We start from the raw sequence: 17,506 nt of genomic DNA, 5'->3' as shown, positions 1-17,506 counted from the left end.
CACATTATGCATCTTTGTACATTACAGTACTGTAACACACACAGCCGGACATGCACATAGAATCTTATATAGATTCTACTGTATATGCAATAAAATTAAATTAATGGGGGTAATGGACGCTCAAGCTGCCCAGACACAGCCGGGCATGCATATAGATTCCTATGCATGCCTGGCTGTGTCTTTGGATTGGTTTTTGAGTTTAATGACTCCCATATTTATACCCACATCCATTAAGGCAGTTCAATTGCCGTTTCCCGCCAACCGGAAGTGATGCATGCGTTTTCACATGGCACTACCGGTTGTGGGTCATTATACCAGCAGTGACATGAGCATTCCGCACCTCAGTTCCGGTATGCGTTCCAAATGGTGGCCATTTTGAATGTCCAAAATAAAGCTGGCTTTTCTAACACATTCCATGTGGAAGCCATCTTCAAACTCACAGAGTGGGTATAAATATTTGAACAGTCACCAGTTCGTACTCCAAACCCACAGACAGGAATACCCTCTTAAGGAGTAATAGTTTCAAACCAGTCTCCATTACTAGAGGGTTCCCACATTCTCAATGATTGCGTGTCTGCAGAGCTACGAGTTTGGAACATGTAAAGGAATCTAAGTTAGATATCATGACTTCTAAGTTCTTGAAAAGAGGTTATGCCCTAAAAATTTTGAAACAAGCTTGACTACAGGCGTCTCAATGCACTGGAGAAAAATCTTCACAGAGTTCTTCCAAAAAGAATCTCAGCAAGACCACCCCATGGGTCAATGCCTTTAATCCAAATAGCAATTTTACAGCTAAAAGAGTTAAACAATTATGGCCCATTGTCACAAGTGACTCTGAATTGAAATCCCTATATGATACTCTTATCCTACCAAGGTACACCAGAGGGAGGAATATTAGGGATTATGTGGTAAAAACTGATATAGTGGAACCCAGACCACAGCAGCACGCAAGAATGGGTGCTTCACATGTCTGGGGTGTAACACCTGCAGATATATGGCATTCAGGGGTAGATTTATTAAGCTGGGTGAAGTAATAAACTGTCTGGTTTTTATCACTGGCCAGTCAGCTCCCAACTGTCATTTTTCAAACCAAGCCTGTACCTTCACATTTAGGAGCTGGTTGTCTGGTGATAAAAACCAGACACTTTATCACTTCACGAGCTTAATAAATCTGCCCGTAAGAGAGATAATTTACCATTAATTGGTCATTGACATGTAGCACAAAGTTTGTGGTATACAGATGGAGCTGGTCTCTTCATTGCTGGCGCTGCGCCAGCGCCAGAATCTGATGGACAGGCGCCCCATCTGACTGAGACGTCATTATTTGCCCGTGTGGCTTATATTACATTACATAAAACTGAGTGCCCCTTTAATATAGGAATGGCCCAACACCGTCTTGCCATACGTACAGACTACAAATGGGCACAGGAGAGTAACCGGTGGCATTTAAAGTTTGAGTTTTATATTCAGTATTATATATGTGGTTTTGATACTAGTTTTTTTTGTTTAGGATATATATGTTTATTATAGTGAAGTATTTTATGTTTCTTTCACATAATTACCGGCATTTTTATGATAGATTCTTAATTTTTTTTAGCACTGTTTATATATATGCATTTGTATTCTTTACAGTGTTGCCGTGGCTGCGCAGCTGAGCACACTGATGTCACTTCCACTGGAAGCGGGATCACGGAACCGGCGATGGGCGTGGTGGGGGCTGCGGGCGGCATGGCCATGACAGACACGGGGGAGAACTCACTAGGGTAAGATACTATTTATTTCACTTGTTTTTTTGCTGCACGTTATCCTTATGAAGGGGAAACTCTCCACGAAACGTTGATGTTTTGAATACACATTACCACTTCTAACAGTAGATCAGAATTACATTTTTCAGCCATTATGGGTCATCAGGGATTCTGGTTGATAACCTTTACACCGTAAGAGACCATGTATATAGGTTGAACCTCAACCTTTTTAACCTCAACTATGTTACTATGACTATAACTAAAATATTGTACAGTATATTAAACAAGTGATAAATGTACAGCCTAGCAAAAACCCGTAAAATAATATAAAAGGTTACAGCTGGAGTTTGTAAAGAGAAAGATACTTGACAAATAAGTTTGTAAGATCTTTCAAGCTGAAGCAGTCTCCCCATCATACAAAAAAGGACAAGCATCATTGGCTGTAGTAAAAACTTTAAATGCTTTATTTGGAAAACCCAATACTTGGCCAGATACACATTTGCTTGGAGCAAATAGGAGTAACCATCTCATGCTGCCCAATACGTGTTTCATTCACAACAATTTGGAGGTCTGTGAAAAACAGTTGGGCTTTAATGCCCTTAATACAGTTTCTGCAACTGCAGTGCTTGCTGTTGCACAATAGGCACCATAGTGTCATTGATGGCTTGCACTATATCAAAATACATTAGAGAGTATGCATGAGACACTGACATAGTTGAGCCTTTTCACGTAGAGGGCGATATCCTCAAGTGCAGTGCAGGGCGTTACAGCTGTCCGGGGAGCAGTAGTTGGCCCATGCGGGCAGGAGCAGTGGGATAGATGGAGTTATATATTCTGTAATATATATTCTGTTCTATATAAGGATGAAGCTTAATGGTGTCCAAACCACCAAATCCCCCCAACCCACTTGTAATCATAAAAACCAAACCCAGTGCTAGCATGTGTGAGAGTGTTTCCTCTAGGTGACCCAAATCTCCCAAACTCACTTATAAAACAAACCACAGACATTCTGCATGTTGAGCCTGTCCATGAGATTAAGGTTAAGGGCGTGATTGTGGTTCACTTGTAAAAGCAAATTTTCTCTCTAATGGACAAAACCATGTGCACTGCAGGTGGCGCAGATGTAACATGTGCAGAGAGAGCTACATTTGGGTTTTATTTTGTTTCTGTGCAGAGTAAATACTGGCTGCTTTATTTTTATACTGCAATATAGATATCAGTTTGAAGTACACACCCCACCCAAATCTAACTCTCTCTGCACATGTTACATCAGGCCCATCTGCAGTGCATATGGTTTTGTCCATTGGAGAGAGAGAATTTGCTTTTGCAAGTGAACCAGAATCTGGCCCAACATGTGCATTGGGAATCCCCTGCAAAAAGCAGTGTGGGAACATATTTTTCTGAGTATCCCTTATCCAAATATTTGATATCCAAATTATTCCCAAAACCATACATTACAGAAAGTGATTATATATATATATATATATATATATATATATATATATATATATATATATATATATATATAAATATAAGTACAACTGGGGACATCTGTAACAGCTGAGGACATAATATGTAACGGACACTAAATATGTGCAAGACAATGATTGCTTGGCATTCTGAGATTGTACACAAACTCTGTTTCATGTTTTTGAAACCTTGTTTTATGCAAAAATAAAATATATTTGTGTGCATTTCATGTGTTTGATGTGTTACAACATAAATGCAAGATACCTCAAGATACATCATTGAAATTTAAAAATATTCTGAAATATACGGAAAAATCCATTATCCAAAATTCTTCTGGTCCCAAGCATTTTGGATAAGGGATACTCAACCTGTATTTAAAAACAAAAGCAAAATCCTGCATCATTAAGGTGCTTTGATTTGCGGGTGTGATGCAATGCGCGCTCCCGTGCACATCCCATCACACAGATCAAAAAGTATGTGCTGCACATTTGCGTGCGATGCGATCGTAGCGTGTATGGGCACCTTTACTCAGACTGAAGAAAATCTGTTTACATGTTTATAGTATTCACAATGCACTTATTTGGACCCCATTGTTTTAGAACTTTGGCAAGGTTAACAACAAATCACTGTACTCTTAAAAATAAAATGGGCATTACTGTAATGAGCAAATCAGTGTCGTTAACAAAGACTGAATACAATAGGTTATATCCAAGATTTAGCAACTAAAGTATCAACCCAGTTATACCTTTGCTGCTTTAAATTTAGAGCCTTATACCCCTTTCCCACTGCAGCTCTTAAACGGTAATTTGACTTTTTTTTAGCCTTTCTAAATGGGTAGAGCTGCGATGGGAAAGCTCCAGGTTGCTTTACCCGGTTAAAAATACTGGTTTTTTTTAAACGGGTAAAAAGCAGAGTTTTACCCGTTTAAAAGACGTTTTTTCGGCAGTGTGAAAGGGGTACCCCTTTTACACGTAAAAAAAAATGGCATGGGGTCCCCCCCCCCACTGCCGTAACCACTCTTCAGCCCTGGAGCCCCAGACCCCGGACCAGCCCCGGAACCAAGGCACCGGCAGCGGACCCAGGGACCTACCGACGGGCTGAAGATAGGGCTGAATGCTTTGGCCGGGGGGACTTCTATAAAAAAGTCATTACCCTGCTGGCTGGTTTGGCCTGGGGCTGGTTCTTAAAATACGAGGGACCCGTAGTCATTTTGTCCCCCCGTATTTTGGGAACCAGCCCCGGACCTGGGGCTGGTTTTACAAAATCAGCGAAGCCCTATTTGTCGGGTTTCCAGATTTTTTTATATCAGCCCCGGCTTTTTCAGCCTGGTGCTGGTTACGGCAGTGGGGGGGACCCCACGCCGTTTTTTTTTTTTTATTCCACCCCCCCCCCCTCATTTTTACTATAGTTGAAACGGGTTTTTAAATGGGTAAGTGTGAATGTGCCAAAAACTGCTTTTAAACGGTAATTTACCATTTAAAAGCTGCAGTGGGAAAGGGTCTTTATGGCTCTTACCCATTTAAAGACCCATTTTAAAAAAACGGGTCTTTACCCATGTAGGCAGTGGGAAAGCAGCATTAATTGCTGAACTCACATGGGCACCTTGATCATAGACTGTGTGTTATGACCAAACCTGACCACATCTTTATTAAGCCGATTCTAAATTATTCTAGTTGCATGTATTCCACAAACAGTACATGTGTAAGGCTTGCTGGCACCCTAGGCAAAACACCAACCTACATCACTTACCCTACATCACTTCTCAGTGTGCTGTCCGGCAGGGAATCCACGCAGGCGGCGGGCGCAAATGACTGAACAGGCGGTGGATGATGGTGACGCAGCTCTCCGCCGGCAGTGAAGGCGCCGGAGAGATGTCATCTTCATCAGCCGCCTGTCCCGTCATTTGCGCCGCCGCTTGTGTGGATCCCTGGCCTGCGTGGAGGACCAGCAACCGGGGTGAGTATTCTTACCACCTCCTGCCCACCTCCGCCGACTGCCCGACGCCATCCCGCCGACTGCCCGCCTCCTCCCCACCTCCTGACGGCCTCCTTCCCACCCCCTTCACACACCAGAAAATGCAGGGACATTTCTGGTGTGAAAGGGTCCCAACCCAGGAATGTCCCTGCTTGTCCCGGGAATGTAATTCCCGGGTTTGTCCCTGCATTTCTGGTGTGAAAGGGGTATAAAGCAGCCTAATGAAAGAGCCAGCTCCCCTTGTAATGCTGCTAAGTATACGTGTATGGGCGCTCAGGTACTCGCCAGTCATACTGCCCATGTGCATCTAACAAAAGTTTTACAACTGGCATGTAGGATCTAATGCTTTGTGAAGTACAGTATGGCTTTAGGCAGCCCAGCTGGCGCAGTAGGACAATGTACATAAAGTCATGGTTTCAGCAGTTTGTTATACTGGCACAACCATCTGGCAGTCACCTTAATACCTTCACCCCCCAGAGTACGTGGGGATGGGTGATGGCTAACCAGCATGGAATAAATTAGGCCTTAATATTATTTCTCTGCTGGCACTTGCAAAGCGCCTCCCCCACCATCCCCCCACACACACCCCCAGTCCTGTCGACCTAGGCTGCAGCCTTATCTGCCTATTGGTTAATCCTGCACTGGCCAGCGTTTTCCGTATACATTGACATATGAGGGGATTATGATACTGGCTAATATTTACGAACTTCAAAGTCATCCAATGCGCTTTCAGACATATACTGTATACACAGCAACAGTTTGTTAGAAGTTATGCAGCTTTCAGTTTGTACACAGCAAACATATTACTATTTTATACATTTGTACATGGATGGTACAGTATTTCACAATACAGATCATAGGAATAGCAAAAAGGAAGTCTTTAGCTCACCGCTTCAGCACCTTCCAGCATAGCAAGGATGAAGAAAACATATCTATGGCCATTTTCCAATGCCTTGTTCTCAAATCCATCGTGGTTTTTCTGGTCACCAAGTGTAAAATGCCCAGGTAATGATTGGAACCGGGCAGCTACATATGGCTTGGGAAATTCTGCATGCTTTAAATGTCGCACACTCCGCCGATGTTGCTTTGTAATAGTTTGAATTACCTGAAATATATAATATGCAGAACATAAGAGCAGATTGGAATATATTTACAATGACGATTATTGCTTAATGATATTTACATGATAGAAAAGATTGCCTCTTATGGCTATATATATATATATATATATCACAGCTCTCTATACTGTATATCACAGCTCTATATGGCTGAGAAGTACCAAAGCTATGGTACAAAGTATTTCAACTCTAAAATTCCAGCATTACAGGGTCATTTAACTAAGGAGTTTTATTGTAATTTTGTTTTTTGGGGGGGAAAGTGCAACTTTTAAGAAGTCTGCTGTTTTCATGCCAATGGGTTCAAGGGAAGTGTAATGTTCCCACATTGATTAAAAACAGAAACCACCAAATGCAAACTTTCATAGCAGCATATGTTGCTTGTGGCTGTAGCTGTTTTTTTCTGTATACGGCTCCTGAGACTATAGATGACCATCGTCAATAAACAGTCAATGGTCATTTTTGATGGTGCCATTTGTGCTTAACATTTTTGGCCATAACCCATTCAGGGGGAGAAGCATTAATGGCTTGCACTCATAGCTAAGCTGTTTCTACTTCGCATTTAGGGGCCGACCCTGGATCACACATAGTGATCCCAATTCGATCCCTGCCGTGCCTGCCGGGGGCGGGCAACTGATGTCACATGACGTCAGCTGCCCGCCCTGTCTTATTCCCAGCAGCCACAAATATAAGTCTGTTCAGACTGACTTATATTTGCGAAGGCAGGATAAATCATTTGAGCGACCATTGAATGATATCTCCTGCAGAAGCGGCATGTAAGGGGATGTGTCTTCATTATACATGACGACAGGGCCGCAAAGAGAATTCCTGGGCCGCGGTACAACAACTTCCCAGGGCCCCCACAGAGGGAGCTCCCCGCACACTCCGACGGTGCTGGCTCCCCCAAGCAGACGTTAAAATGCTTGTTTCCATGGAGTTACATGCTCTGCCAGGGGTTAACATACTCTTTGCCATGCAGTAGCATGCTCAGCCTGGGGTTACATGCTGACCAGAGTTGGATCTCAGCCCCAGCAGCATGCCGGGAGGCAGCAGACACAGATCACCCAGCCACCCACCTTCCACCTTGGAACACAGTGACCTGGACATGTGTGGGGAACCAGGTCTGGGACTGCTGGGCTGGAGACAGGCACCGGTACCTCCTGCTGCTGCTGGCGGCAGCTGTGACAGGGAGTGTGGGGAGCTGGGCGGCTTCTCTCTTTCCTAGCTCCTCCTGGCATCCAGACCCAAAGTATGCTCCTGTCGCCGAGCCACGGTAAACTCCCAATTCACATGGCGGGCTCTCAGCAAGCTCTGGTGCCGGAGAGTGAAACGCTGCTCAGGACCTTTGTGATTCTGCCGCACCAGCTCCCACGGCTAAAAATGTGCTCTCAGACCCAGTGCACCCACCACCAAATGAAAAAAAAAAAAAAACGTGTGTGTGTGTGCGTGTGTCCGGACCCGGGCCCCCCTGAAAGGCCTGGGCCCGGGTAAACTGTACCCGCTCCACCCTCTCTCGGCGGCCCTGCATGACGAGGGGAAACAGCGGAGGGGGGTATTCGTGTGGGCACCGTTACATGACTAAGCAGCGAATTTTAGCTGCTTAGCGAGTCAATTAGAAACAACCCCTTAAAAAGAAACAAAACTTTACTCCAACAAAGCTGTGGTACTTAAATATGATAGGCTTGCCTGAAGAGGCGAGTTTTCAGTTAAAGCTTGAAAGTTTGGAGGCTAGTAAAGAGTCTTACTGTGCATGGAAGGGAATTTCATAGGGTGGGAGCAGCCCAATGAGAGTCCTGCAATAGTGAATGGGAGGGAGTAGCCCGATGAAAGTCTTGTAATGGGAGCTAGTGATTTGTGCAGAAGAGAGATCAGATCTTGCGCAGAGCGGAGTGGCCGAGATGGGAGATATAGTAAAGAGATATATGCTGGTGCAGTATGGTTAATAGCTTTATATTGAATACGGTAAAATACAGGCAACCAATGGAGGGATTGGCAGAACGGATTAGCAGACGATGAGCATCTTGGTAGGAAGATCAGCCTAGCAAGAGCATTTAAAATGGATTGCAGTGGCGAGAGTCTGTTCTTGGGAAGACCAGTTAGGAGACTATTGCAATAATCAATGTGGGATATAATGAGTGCATGGATTTAGTAGTGTCTTGTGTGAGATAGGGTCATATTTTGGATATGTTTTTAGATGCATGAAACAGGATTTGGAGACCGACTGATTGCGGGGAACAAAGGACAGTTTAGAGTCGAGGATGACCCCTAGGTAACAAGCTTGTGGGGGTAGAGTAGATTGTCGATTTGTCAACAGTTATGGAGATATCAGGATGGTAACTGTTCTTGGCTAGTGGGAACATAAGTAATTCCGTTTTGGAAATATTAAGTTGAAGGTGGCGAGAAGAAATTCAGGATGAGATGGCAGAGAGGCATTCAAAGACTCTGCCCAAGACCACTGGTGACAACTCTGGGGTTGATAGATAGATTTGAGTATTGTCCGCATACAAGTGATACTGAAATGCGAAAGAGCTGATTAGTTTGCCAAGAGATGAGGTATAGATTGAGAAAAGCAGAGGACCTAAAACTGAGCCTTGCGGAACTCCAACTGACAGAGGTAGTGAAGAGGAGGTAGAGTCAGAGAAGCGAACACTGAAAGTGCGATCAGATAGGTAAGATGAGAACCAGGAAAGGGCTGTATCATTAAGACCTAGGGAGTGCAGTGTTTGTATGAGAAGAGTGTGATCAACAGTGACAAATGCAGTAGAAAGATCTAGAAGAATAAGTAGTGAGTAATGGCCTTCAGACTTGGCAGTTGCCAGATCATTCACCTCTTTAATCAGTGCTGTGTCAGTGGAGTGTTGGGAATGAAAGCCTGACTGAAGTGGGTCTAATAGGGTGTGAGAGTTAAGAAAGTGGGTGAGGCAAGAGTAGACAAATCTCGAGTAGCTTGGAGAGGCATGGGAGCTGAGAGATAGGATGATAGTTAGAAAGAGAGTTAGGGTCAGAATTGTGTTTTTTAGATTACAGATTTTAGTTAAGGTTGGGATAAGCACAGGAGATAGAGTTTTAATGATATGAACAGGTATAGGATCGAAGGGAGAGGTAGTGGAGTAGGAGGATAAGAAGAGCGTGGATACTTATTTTTCATTTGTGGGCTCAATTAAAGAGAAAGCACCAGAGGGATCAGTTGGGGAAGAAAGTAAATTAGAGTTGTGGAAGAGCATACCATTTCATCTCAGATGTTATCAATCCTGTCCTTAAAGTAGGAGGCAAGTTCTTGTGCACTTATGGTAGCCAGTGGGGGAGGAGGGAGAGGTTACAAAAGAGACTTAAATGTGTTAAAAAGTCACTTAGGGTTGGTGGCATGAGAAGAGATGAGAGATTGGAATAACGTTTGTTTGGCAGTGTCCAAAGCATTGCAGTAGGAGTGGTAGATAGACTTATATGTAAGGAAATTAGTCTGATTACGAGATTTACGCTATTGGCGTTCTTCTTTACGTGACTGATTTCGCAGTGGTCTTGTTATTTTCGTGTGCCACGTCTGGCATCTAAGCCTGCGTGGGGTGTAATGGGAAGCTGGAGCAACTTCATCAAGGGTTTCAAGAGTTTGGTACAGGTGGGAAACAGCAGAATCAGGAGAGGTAAATGTAGAAATTACTGAGAGCTGTTGTTGCAGAAAGGTGGAAAGTTGTGAAAAATTAATAGCATTAGTATTTCTGCGGGTTTGAGTAGGCTTGCATGATTTCTGGGTCAGTGATCTTGGGGTAATGGAGGAGAGAGTAATGAGATTGTGATCAGAGAGAGGGAAGGAAGTGTTAGTAAAATTAGAGACTGAGCACAGCCTGGTGAAAACAAGGTCAAGGCAGTGGCCCTTCCTCATGAGTAGAGGAGTCAGACCACTGGGAGAGGCCGAGAGAGTAGGTTAGAGAGAGAAGTTTGGAAGCATGCAGCGTGGACTGTCAATAACAATATTGAAGTCATCCAGGATGATGGTGGAGATGTCAGAGGATAAGAAGTGGGGGAGCCAGGCAGAAAATCTTCCAGAAATTGAGGTTTTGGAAGCCCAGGTGAGCGACAGATTGCAGCAACATGCAGAGAGAAAGGGGGAAAAAATCCTAATAGTTAACTTCAAATGATTTCAATGTGAGTGAAGGAACCGGTAGTAGAACTGATTATGTGAACATGTTGCATTCACTTATTCTCCACTCTGCAAGATATGTGTATGTTAACTGTAGAATATGTGTTGATTTGCTTCAATAAAACCAGTATTAAAAAAGAATTTCATCCGAAAATACAACCTTTTTTTTGTATAGGAACATAGCTGTATGAAAAACTATAAATGGACATAAAACAATGTTGACTAACCTCTTCTAAATCCATTTCTTCTGGACTACCCCATGGATTTAAAAACAGGCCACGTGATTTCTTCAAAGGCACTACTATAATATAGTAACTCCTAAAGAAAAGAAATAAAAGATCAAATAGGTGATTAGACCATTTAAAACCCAGGTTTAGATTTTGGAACTATGTTAATGCATTTTAAGAGGATATACCAACTTGTTCTAAGATATTATTTGTTTTATTTTATTGCATAGTACCATGGGCCTTATTCTGGTCTGTGCGGCCGGAGCCGAATATGCAGCCAGGACCGTGCGTTCTAAACCCCACCTTCCGTACGGATCGTTCACTCCGTCTGAATGCGGTAAGCCGATGACCGCACAGAGCACGAGTGGATTTCTCATGTATACACCTCCTCCATCTCTGGGAACCTCCCCCATCATTCGATGGTCGCATACCATCGAATGCAGGACCGAGTGGTCAGGCAGCTCCCGCGAGCTCAGACCACTCGGGCATTTCTCCGTGCAAAAGCAGGGATCTGGGCGGGCAGCTGACATCCGGCAATGTCATATGTCCGCCCCCTACACGTGCGTCACGGCCGCATTACCAAACGTACGCCCAGCGTTTTTATGGGGACGCCCATGAAACGCGGGGCGTATGCATATGTTAATGAGGCCAAACAGCCCTTCACGCCCCTCTCCTCCACCTGTTCGTAGTGTAAACAATTCATGCAGAATTTGGACGTATTTCCCTTTCGCACATGCGCAGATATGCCTCTGCACATGCGCAAACACAAAACATCGGCGGAACGAACGCACGCGGACATATCCGCACCAACCAGAATAAGGGCCCATGTGCTAAATAATAACTCCCACTATCCCACCCTCAAAACCCAGTTTACCATTTACAGTATGCCCTATGCTCTCTACCAGACATTGTACTCCCACCCCAGAATTACTGTAAAAGCATGCTTGCCTATGCTCCTAGTTCTGGCAGGAGACACACAATTTTTCGGGTAGCCCCAGAATCTATGGAATTAGGCCCCCCTCCCAAATCCTGCCATTCCAAGAGGTGCACAGAATGCAGAGAATAATGTGGGAGAGGGCATGACCTAATGATTTGTTTCTATGACAATCACTCTCAGAAGAAGGTGGGGCCTAATGATGTGATTAGTCTAGCCCTGCCCACCTAACTCTCCTCTACATTTTCAATGTACTGTTGTATGTAAGTGTGCATTGAAGTATAGGGTAAACTGGAAGATACAGTATCTCTACATCTGAATGACCAAGATAAACAAATATTTACAGAACATCACCAATATTATTTCAATAGTTTGGAATGTATACCTTTTTCAAAACAACTATGTTGATAAAAATGCAGGACCAAACATTTCTGAAATGTATAAAACAACTTTCTTTATTATGTTTACACTGCATACATTATTTATAAAAAATATATATATAAAAAGGTATGTGATGCATTAATAAGCGATATACGCCGTTTGAACATGACAATGACATTGCACAATATCATTTTGGTCATGAGAGTGCTGTACATCCCTATTGTGATATGGGTTGTAGGGTCAACTAGCAGGTGATCCACAATACATTACTACGGTACTTATGTAATATCGGCGCCCGATTTTTCCATGGCATCGCGTGCAATATAGTGGCATACAATTTATGTAATGCGATTTTTCATTGTAAAGACCCGATTTTTAATTGTATAGTCACCCATGGGTGATTTCATACCCCCACTATCCAACTGCGCTCGCCACGATTCGGGCTCGGTGGCTCGCTGCGCTCGCCACACTATATGAAATCAACTCCATGCGTAGTTGGGTAGTGGGGGTATGAAATCACCCATGGTTGACTATACAATTAAAAATCGGGTCTTTACAATGAAAAATCGCATCGCATGCCTTAAGTAGTGGCATGCAATGAAAAAATTGGGCGCCCAGATAATACATAAGTACCATTACTACTAACTGTGGGTATCTTGCCGCAATACATTTCACCACTAATCAAAGATCTCTTATCCCCCTTAATTCCTTTACACAGAGATACATAAGAGAATAAAATAATCTAAACTTAAGAGCAGTTAAGCCAGAAAGCATGGACGGAAAATGGAACTAAAGTATATGGGCGGGATGTATTAAAATACATCGCCGCCCTTCGCAATGCAAGCACATATGTACTAACATATGCGGCTGGCATCGCGGTGCGGTAACAGAGACCCCAGCGACCCGGCTGCGTTGCTAGGGGGAGGAAGGGCTTACCTTCTGGGGTCCAGGAGGACCTGCAAGAAGGTAAGCCCAAGGGAGGGAGAGAGGGGGCAGTCGGGGAGGTGACGGGGTCGTGAAAAGAAGCCCATAGGCTTCTATAGGGTACCCTGGCATTTTCCCTTTAGTACTGTACATCCCGCCCAGAGTCTTGAATCAAGGGTTGTTACAGGAAAATGTATGCAGTCCCATATGTTGTTATGTATGTTCCCTAAGCTTTCATGCACTTAAGGACAGTTCTCCCATACCCTACTGTAACAGTCAGCACTTCACTTCATATATATATGAATAATACAGGATTCGGAGCAGGGGAACCCCAGCCCCAGTCATATTTGACAGACAATAGAATACTTCTGCCCCAGTTGCATCAGTGACACATAAATAAGCTTGCTCAGTCACATCCATGTAACACTTTAAAAACTCCTGCCCAGAGCTTCCAGTTCTGGTTGACAGGCCCATAAGCTGCAGTAATGAGCAGCTCCACTGTTGCCACAACTACAGCACAGAGATGCTTCCACAACTGATGTTCCAGTCCTAGACCACATGCTTTGCTTCCAGGTGCAGATTGACAGAGTTTGCACCACCGAAGTGGGATACTGTGTTTAAAAAAATAAAAATAATTCCAGATACGACCAGGGGGGTATGGGCTTGTGTGCCCCCCACCTCTAGCTCTACCACTTGGTAGATGGACATACAGTATAAAAGAGATGGGTGAGCAGAGATGAGAAAGAGAAAGGAAGAGATATGAGAGGTATGGGGGGGGGGGGGGGGGGGGGGAGACAGATTAGAGAGATCAGCAGGATGAGGTACATAAATGTGAGATAGATGTCAGAGGATTAGATAAAGATGGAGGAGGGACAGAAGACAGATAGATGGATGCATAAGGGTAGATAGGAGAAGGTGCATAATCCAGCTCAGCAGCTTAATCCATGGCTTTCACTTGGTTTACGGTATATTACTGTTGAAGCACAATACAATACAGCATACATTTAATGCAGCTGTGTTGCACCTTACATAAAATTATTTTGGGTGTAGTTAATGGGAAAATTATTGATATTAAAGTTTTTTACCTCACAGATTCAGACGTTTCAACATCAGGTAGAATTACTGTTATACTACCATCTGGTTCTGGCTTCCGTGTCACCATAGGTTTCATACCCAACATGTTGGGGGCAGTACGCACAGCAACATTCTGCTGGAGACCACTCATGGTGTTCCCACGATTTGTAAGAATAAAGTTGTAATATGTCTTAGGCTTGAGGTTGGTAATTAATTTCTTTGTTGTTCGCCCATCTACATCCACTGTCTGCATATTATATTGTATCTTGAGGAGGGAAAAAAAGCAGAGCATCATTTAGAAACACTGGCATTATTGCCCTAACAATTTGTCCTCATCTGTTATTACCTACCACCCCCTCCTTCCCTTGTAGAGACGTGCAGTGATATGATTAGCTTAAGAAAAAGGACAATCTTGCACTCATAACCTTTTGGTATCTCCCACACGATTTTTTATAAATGTTGGTGATACAGATGTAACCTTACACACCGAATGTCCTAAATGCATTACTGGAATACTCAGAGAGGCATAGCTAACATACTTTTTCTTTAAATTTAGCATTACAGGAGGCAGCAAACCACCCCTGAAAATGTACTAGAGACACTGGGCTGCAACTTAAAAGTACAGGAATTAGATTTAAACATTTATAAAGTAGAAGATGAAGCACAAAAGAACCTGGTGTCTGAAAATATATATCATGCACTGGGGCTTTAGTAATAGGTCCCTGGTGAATCGGCTGTACCAAGTGCAAATCTTGCTCTAAACGTGCGTCCTATTTCTTTAAATGACTAATGGAAGTGACAGAACAGCTTTGCTAGTTTAGGCTGATCAATTTGATGAGCAAAATGTGCGCATCATTTTGCTAATCAGGTGCACAGATGGTGTAACCAAGGATAATCTTGGGTGCCTCATCTGGATGGTCTCTGAACAGCTGCTACTATAAAGGGAATAGTCAGTTCCCAAAGGTACAGAAGAAAAAAAGCAGCTTGAATTAAAACATAATAGTATACAAGTGATTATGGCAGTAAAAATGTAATACTGAAAAAAAACACAACAATGACATAAAGTTTAAAATGGGTTCCACAACAAATAAAAAACACCAGCACTGAGTCAATAATTAAATGAACCGATTGGGACTCTGTTACGGATTCCTTCCTCCAGCAGCAACCAGTGTGTTAATCTACAATATGGACATGCTCTTTCCCATGGGATCATTTCATTATTGACCGAGTGCAAATGTTTTTAATTGGTTGTAGAACCATTCATTAATCATTTTAAACTTCATGTCATCATTGTGTGTTTTTTAGTATTACATTTTTACTGCCATAATCACTTGTATACTATTATATTTTTATTACTGCTGCTTTCTCTGCTTTTTTCATTTTGCTAATCAGTCTAGATCTAGTACTATGATGCAGTATTTGCACATTGCTAGATTTTATTGTTGATCAGTAGTAAACCAATTCCAGTATTCATCCATTTTAGTGTCAGGAGGGTTGAATACTTTTCCTAGCAACTATTATGAAAACTTTTTTTTCTAGCTAATTTAATCTTCAGAATCTTTTCATTACATACAAAAATTAAACTGGTACACTTCTCGCATGAATGCTCGGCCTGTCCTAGGCAAATTCACATGACTTATTCTCTCTATTTCTGTATGATGGACATGACAGTGCCCCTGGGACGATTACTTGTCTGTAAAACTATTATTAATGCTTCCTTTCATGGGTTCTCTTTGCAATAACCTTTTCTGTCATTTGATATGAATTTAAAAAAGGCGAGACTTCTAAAAGATAAAGTGTCTTAGATTATTTTAAAAAAAATTAACTGCGAACTGGTGGATACCAATTGTACCAACTGAGCTAGGATTTACTAGGAATATTCTAACAAAAGAGGTGAATACATATGATTTTTACTACTGTCCATTTTTTTTTATTTACAAGAAACCAGTACAAATTCCAAAATTCATCCTAGCCACTATTATGAAAACTTTTTTAAAGCTAAGTCAACAAATGATCTTCTCAACATGCACACAAATAAAATGGTGAAAAGAGGAGATATTGGTTTTAAAATACAAATATAATTAAACATGTTCTTGCTACCTTATAAGGCACTATTGAGTTGTAGTTTTCTGGAAATTCCCAACTCAGAAGTACTGAAGTCTTTGTGACCATTTTGACCTTGAAATTTTTTGGTAATACTGGAAAACAGTGAAAAAAGGAGAGGAGAAGACCAGAAAGATAAATTATTCAAGTACAAAACTCCTTTTAGAATAAAGTGTTTTCAATTGGATTGTATGAGGTTATAAGGAAAATGAGCTCTGTGTGGTTGTTTAAATTGCAGAAAATAATCTCTCAGACCCCACACTTTGCATTATGACTCCAAAACTGGAAATGCAATTATGGCACAGTAAAATGCATAACGACACAATGGAAAAAAAGACTGAAATATCAAAGCATGAATGATGAAAAGAAGCAGTTTCCAAAGCAGGCACGGTAAGGAAGATGATACTGAAAGCTTTCCCACCTGTAATGTCATTGGTGAACCCAGAAATTCATGAGAAGTGTCTTAACTAAACTTTAAGAAGGGAAAAAACCACTTACCTGGAAATATCTTTAGATTCACTCAATTATTAGTAAATCAAATGAAATAAAGATAGAATGCACCATCCCATTTATTATAGTCACACTTTATTTGAAGTACTCGGGAAATGCTCTTTATTGGCTTGCTTTCAAGAACCAAAAGAAAATGGCAAGAAATGAAGACTGATAAAGCCTACCTTGATTTAGGAGATAAGTGCGGTACTGAACACTTGGACTGTAAGGCCCAGGACCTTTACTGGTATGTGCACGCATTTTGACTTCATAAACAGTGTTAGGCTTCAGGTTCCCCAGCAAGCAAGAACTTTCAGAAGATGGTAGGTCTATTTCCAGCATATTTTCTGGAGAGTCGGCTACCCAATATACTACTGTATACTTGGTGATCATACCATTCTGTTCAGCCAGAACAGGAGGCAGCCAGTTTAGCTGGATAGACACAGAAGTGATATTGCCAGGGTCAGCTAAGTTAGGATAACCTTTAGGTGCTTCCTCTGGTATGATGAACTCTTCAACAGCTTCCTCACTGAAGCCCGCCCGGCTTTTGACCGCCATTCTAAAAATGTACTTTGCACCCTTGTGGATATTGCTGGCTGTGAATTTCTTTTCTTGAGCTCCAAACTCTAAAGTTGAAAGAACTTTAGCATCAAGACGCCCAAACTGTAGGCGGTAACCTAGGACTTGTCCAACTGACTTACTTGGTGGTTCCCATTGTATAAGTAGGCTGCTCTCTGATGTCTGATGCACAGAAAGATCAGGTTTTCCTGAAACTATAAGAGAAATAAAACTTTTGAATGGATATAGTATATAGAACATTTCATGACATAAGGTTGAACACAAGATGCTACAGGCATTTAAACAGAAAAATAGGCATTTTACCAAAGTTTAGGCTGACGGTTAATCAAAACTCATTTAAATAACCATATGGG

General features: G+C 42.3%; 1 protein-coding gene across 1 annotated transcript in view; it reads right to left on the bottom strand.

Annotated features, from left to right (window-relative positions):
* PTPRS (protein tyrosine phosphatase receptor type S) overlaps window positions 1–17,506 on the bottom strand; it is a 366,190-nt gene that overhangs the window by 98,976 nt on the left and 249,708 nt on the right. Inside the window, exons 16-20 of the mRNA XM_083179390.1 lie at window positions 16,760–17,347; window positions 16,083–16,180; window positions 13,994–14,247; window positions 10,670–10,760; window positions 6,079–6,294 (exon numbers count right to left, since the gene is read on the bottom strand). Coding sequence (XP_083035516.1) covers window positions 6,079–6,294; window positions 10,670–10,760; window positions 13,994–14,247; window positions 16,083–16,180; window positions 16,760–17,347 — 1,247 coding nt within the window. The remainder of the gene's footprint in view (window positions 1–6,078; window positions 6,295–10,669; window positions 10,761–13,993; window positions 14,248–16,082; window positions 16,181–16,759; window positions 17,348–17,506) is intronic.

Source organism: Crinia signifera, chromosome 1 (genome assembly GCF_055691185.1).
Source record: "Crinia signifera chromosome 1, ASM5569118v1, whole genome shotgun sequence".
Taxonomy (NCBI): domain Eukaryota; kingdom Metazoa; phylum Chordata; class Amphibia; order Anura; family Myobatrachidae; genus Crinia; species Crinia signifera.
The sequence above is the reverse complement of the archived record's forward strand: the minus strand, read 5'-3'. Positions and strand labels throughout refer to the sequence as shown.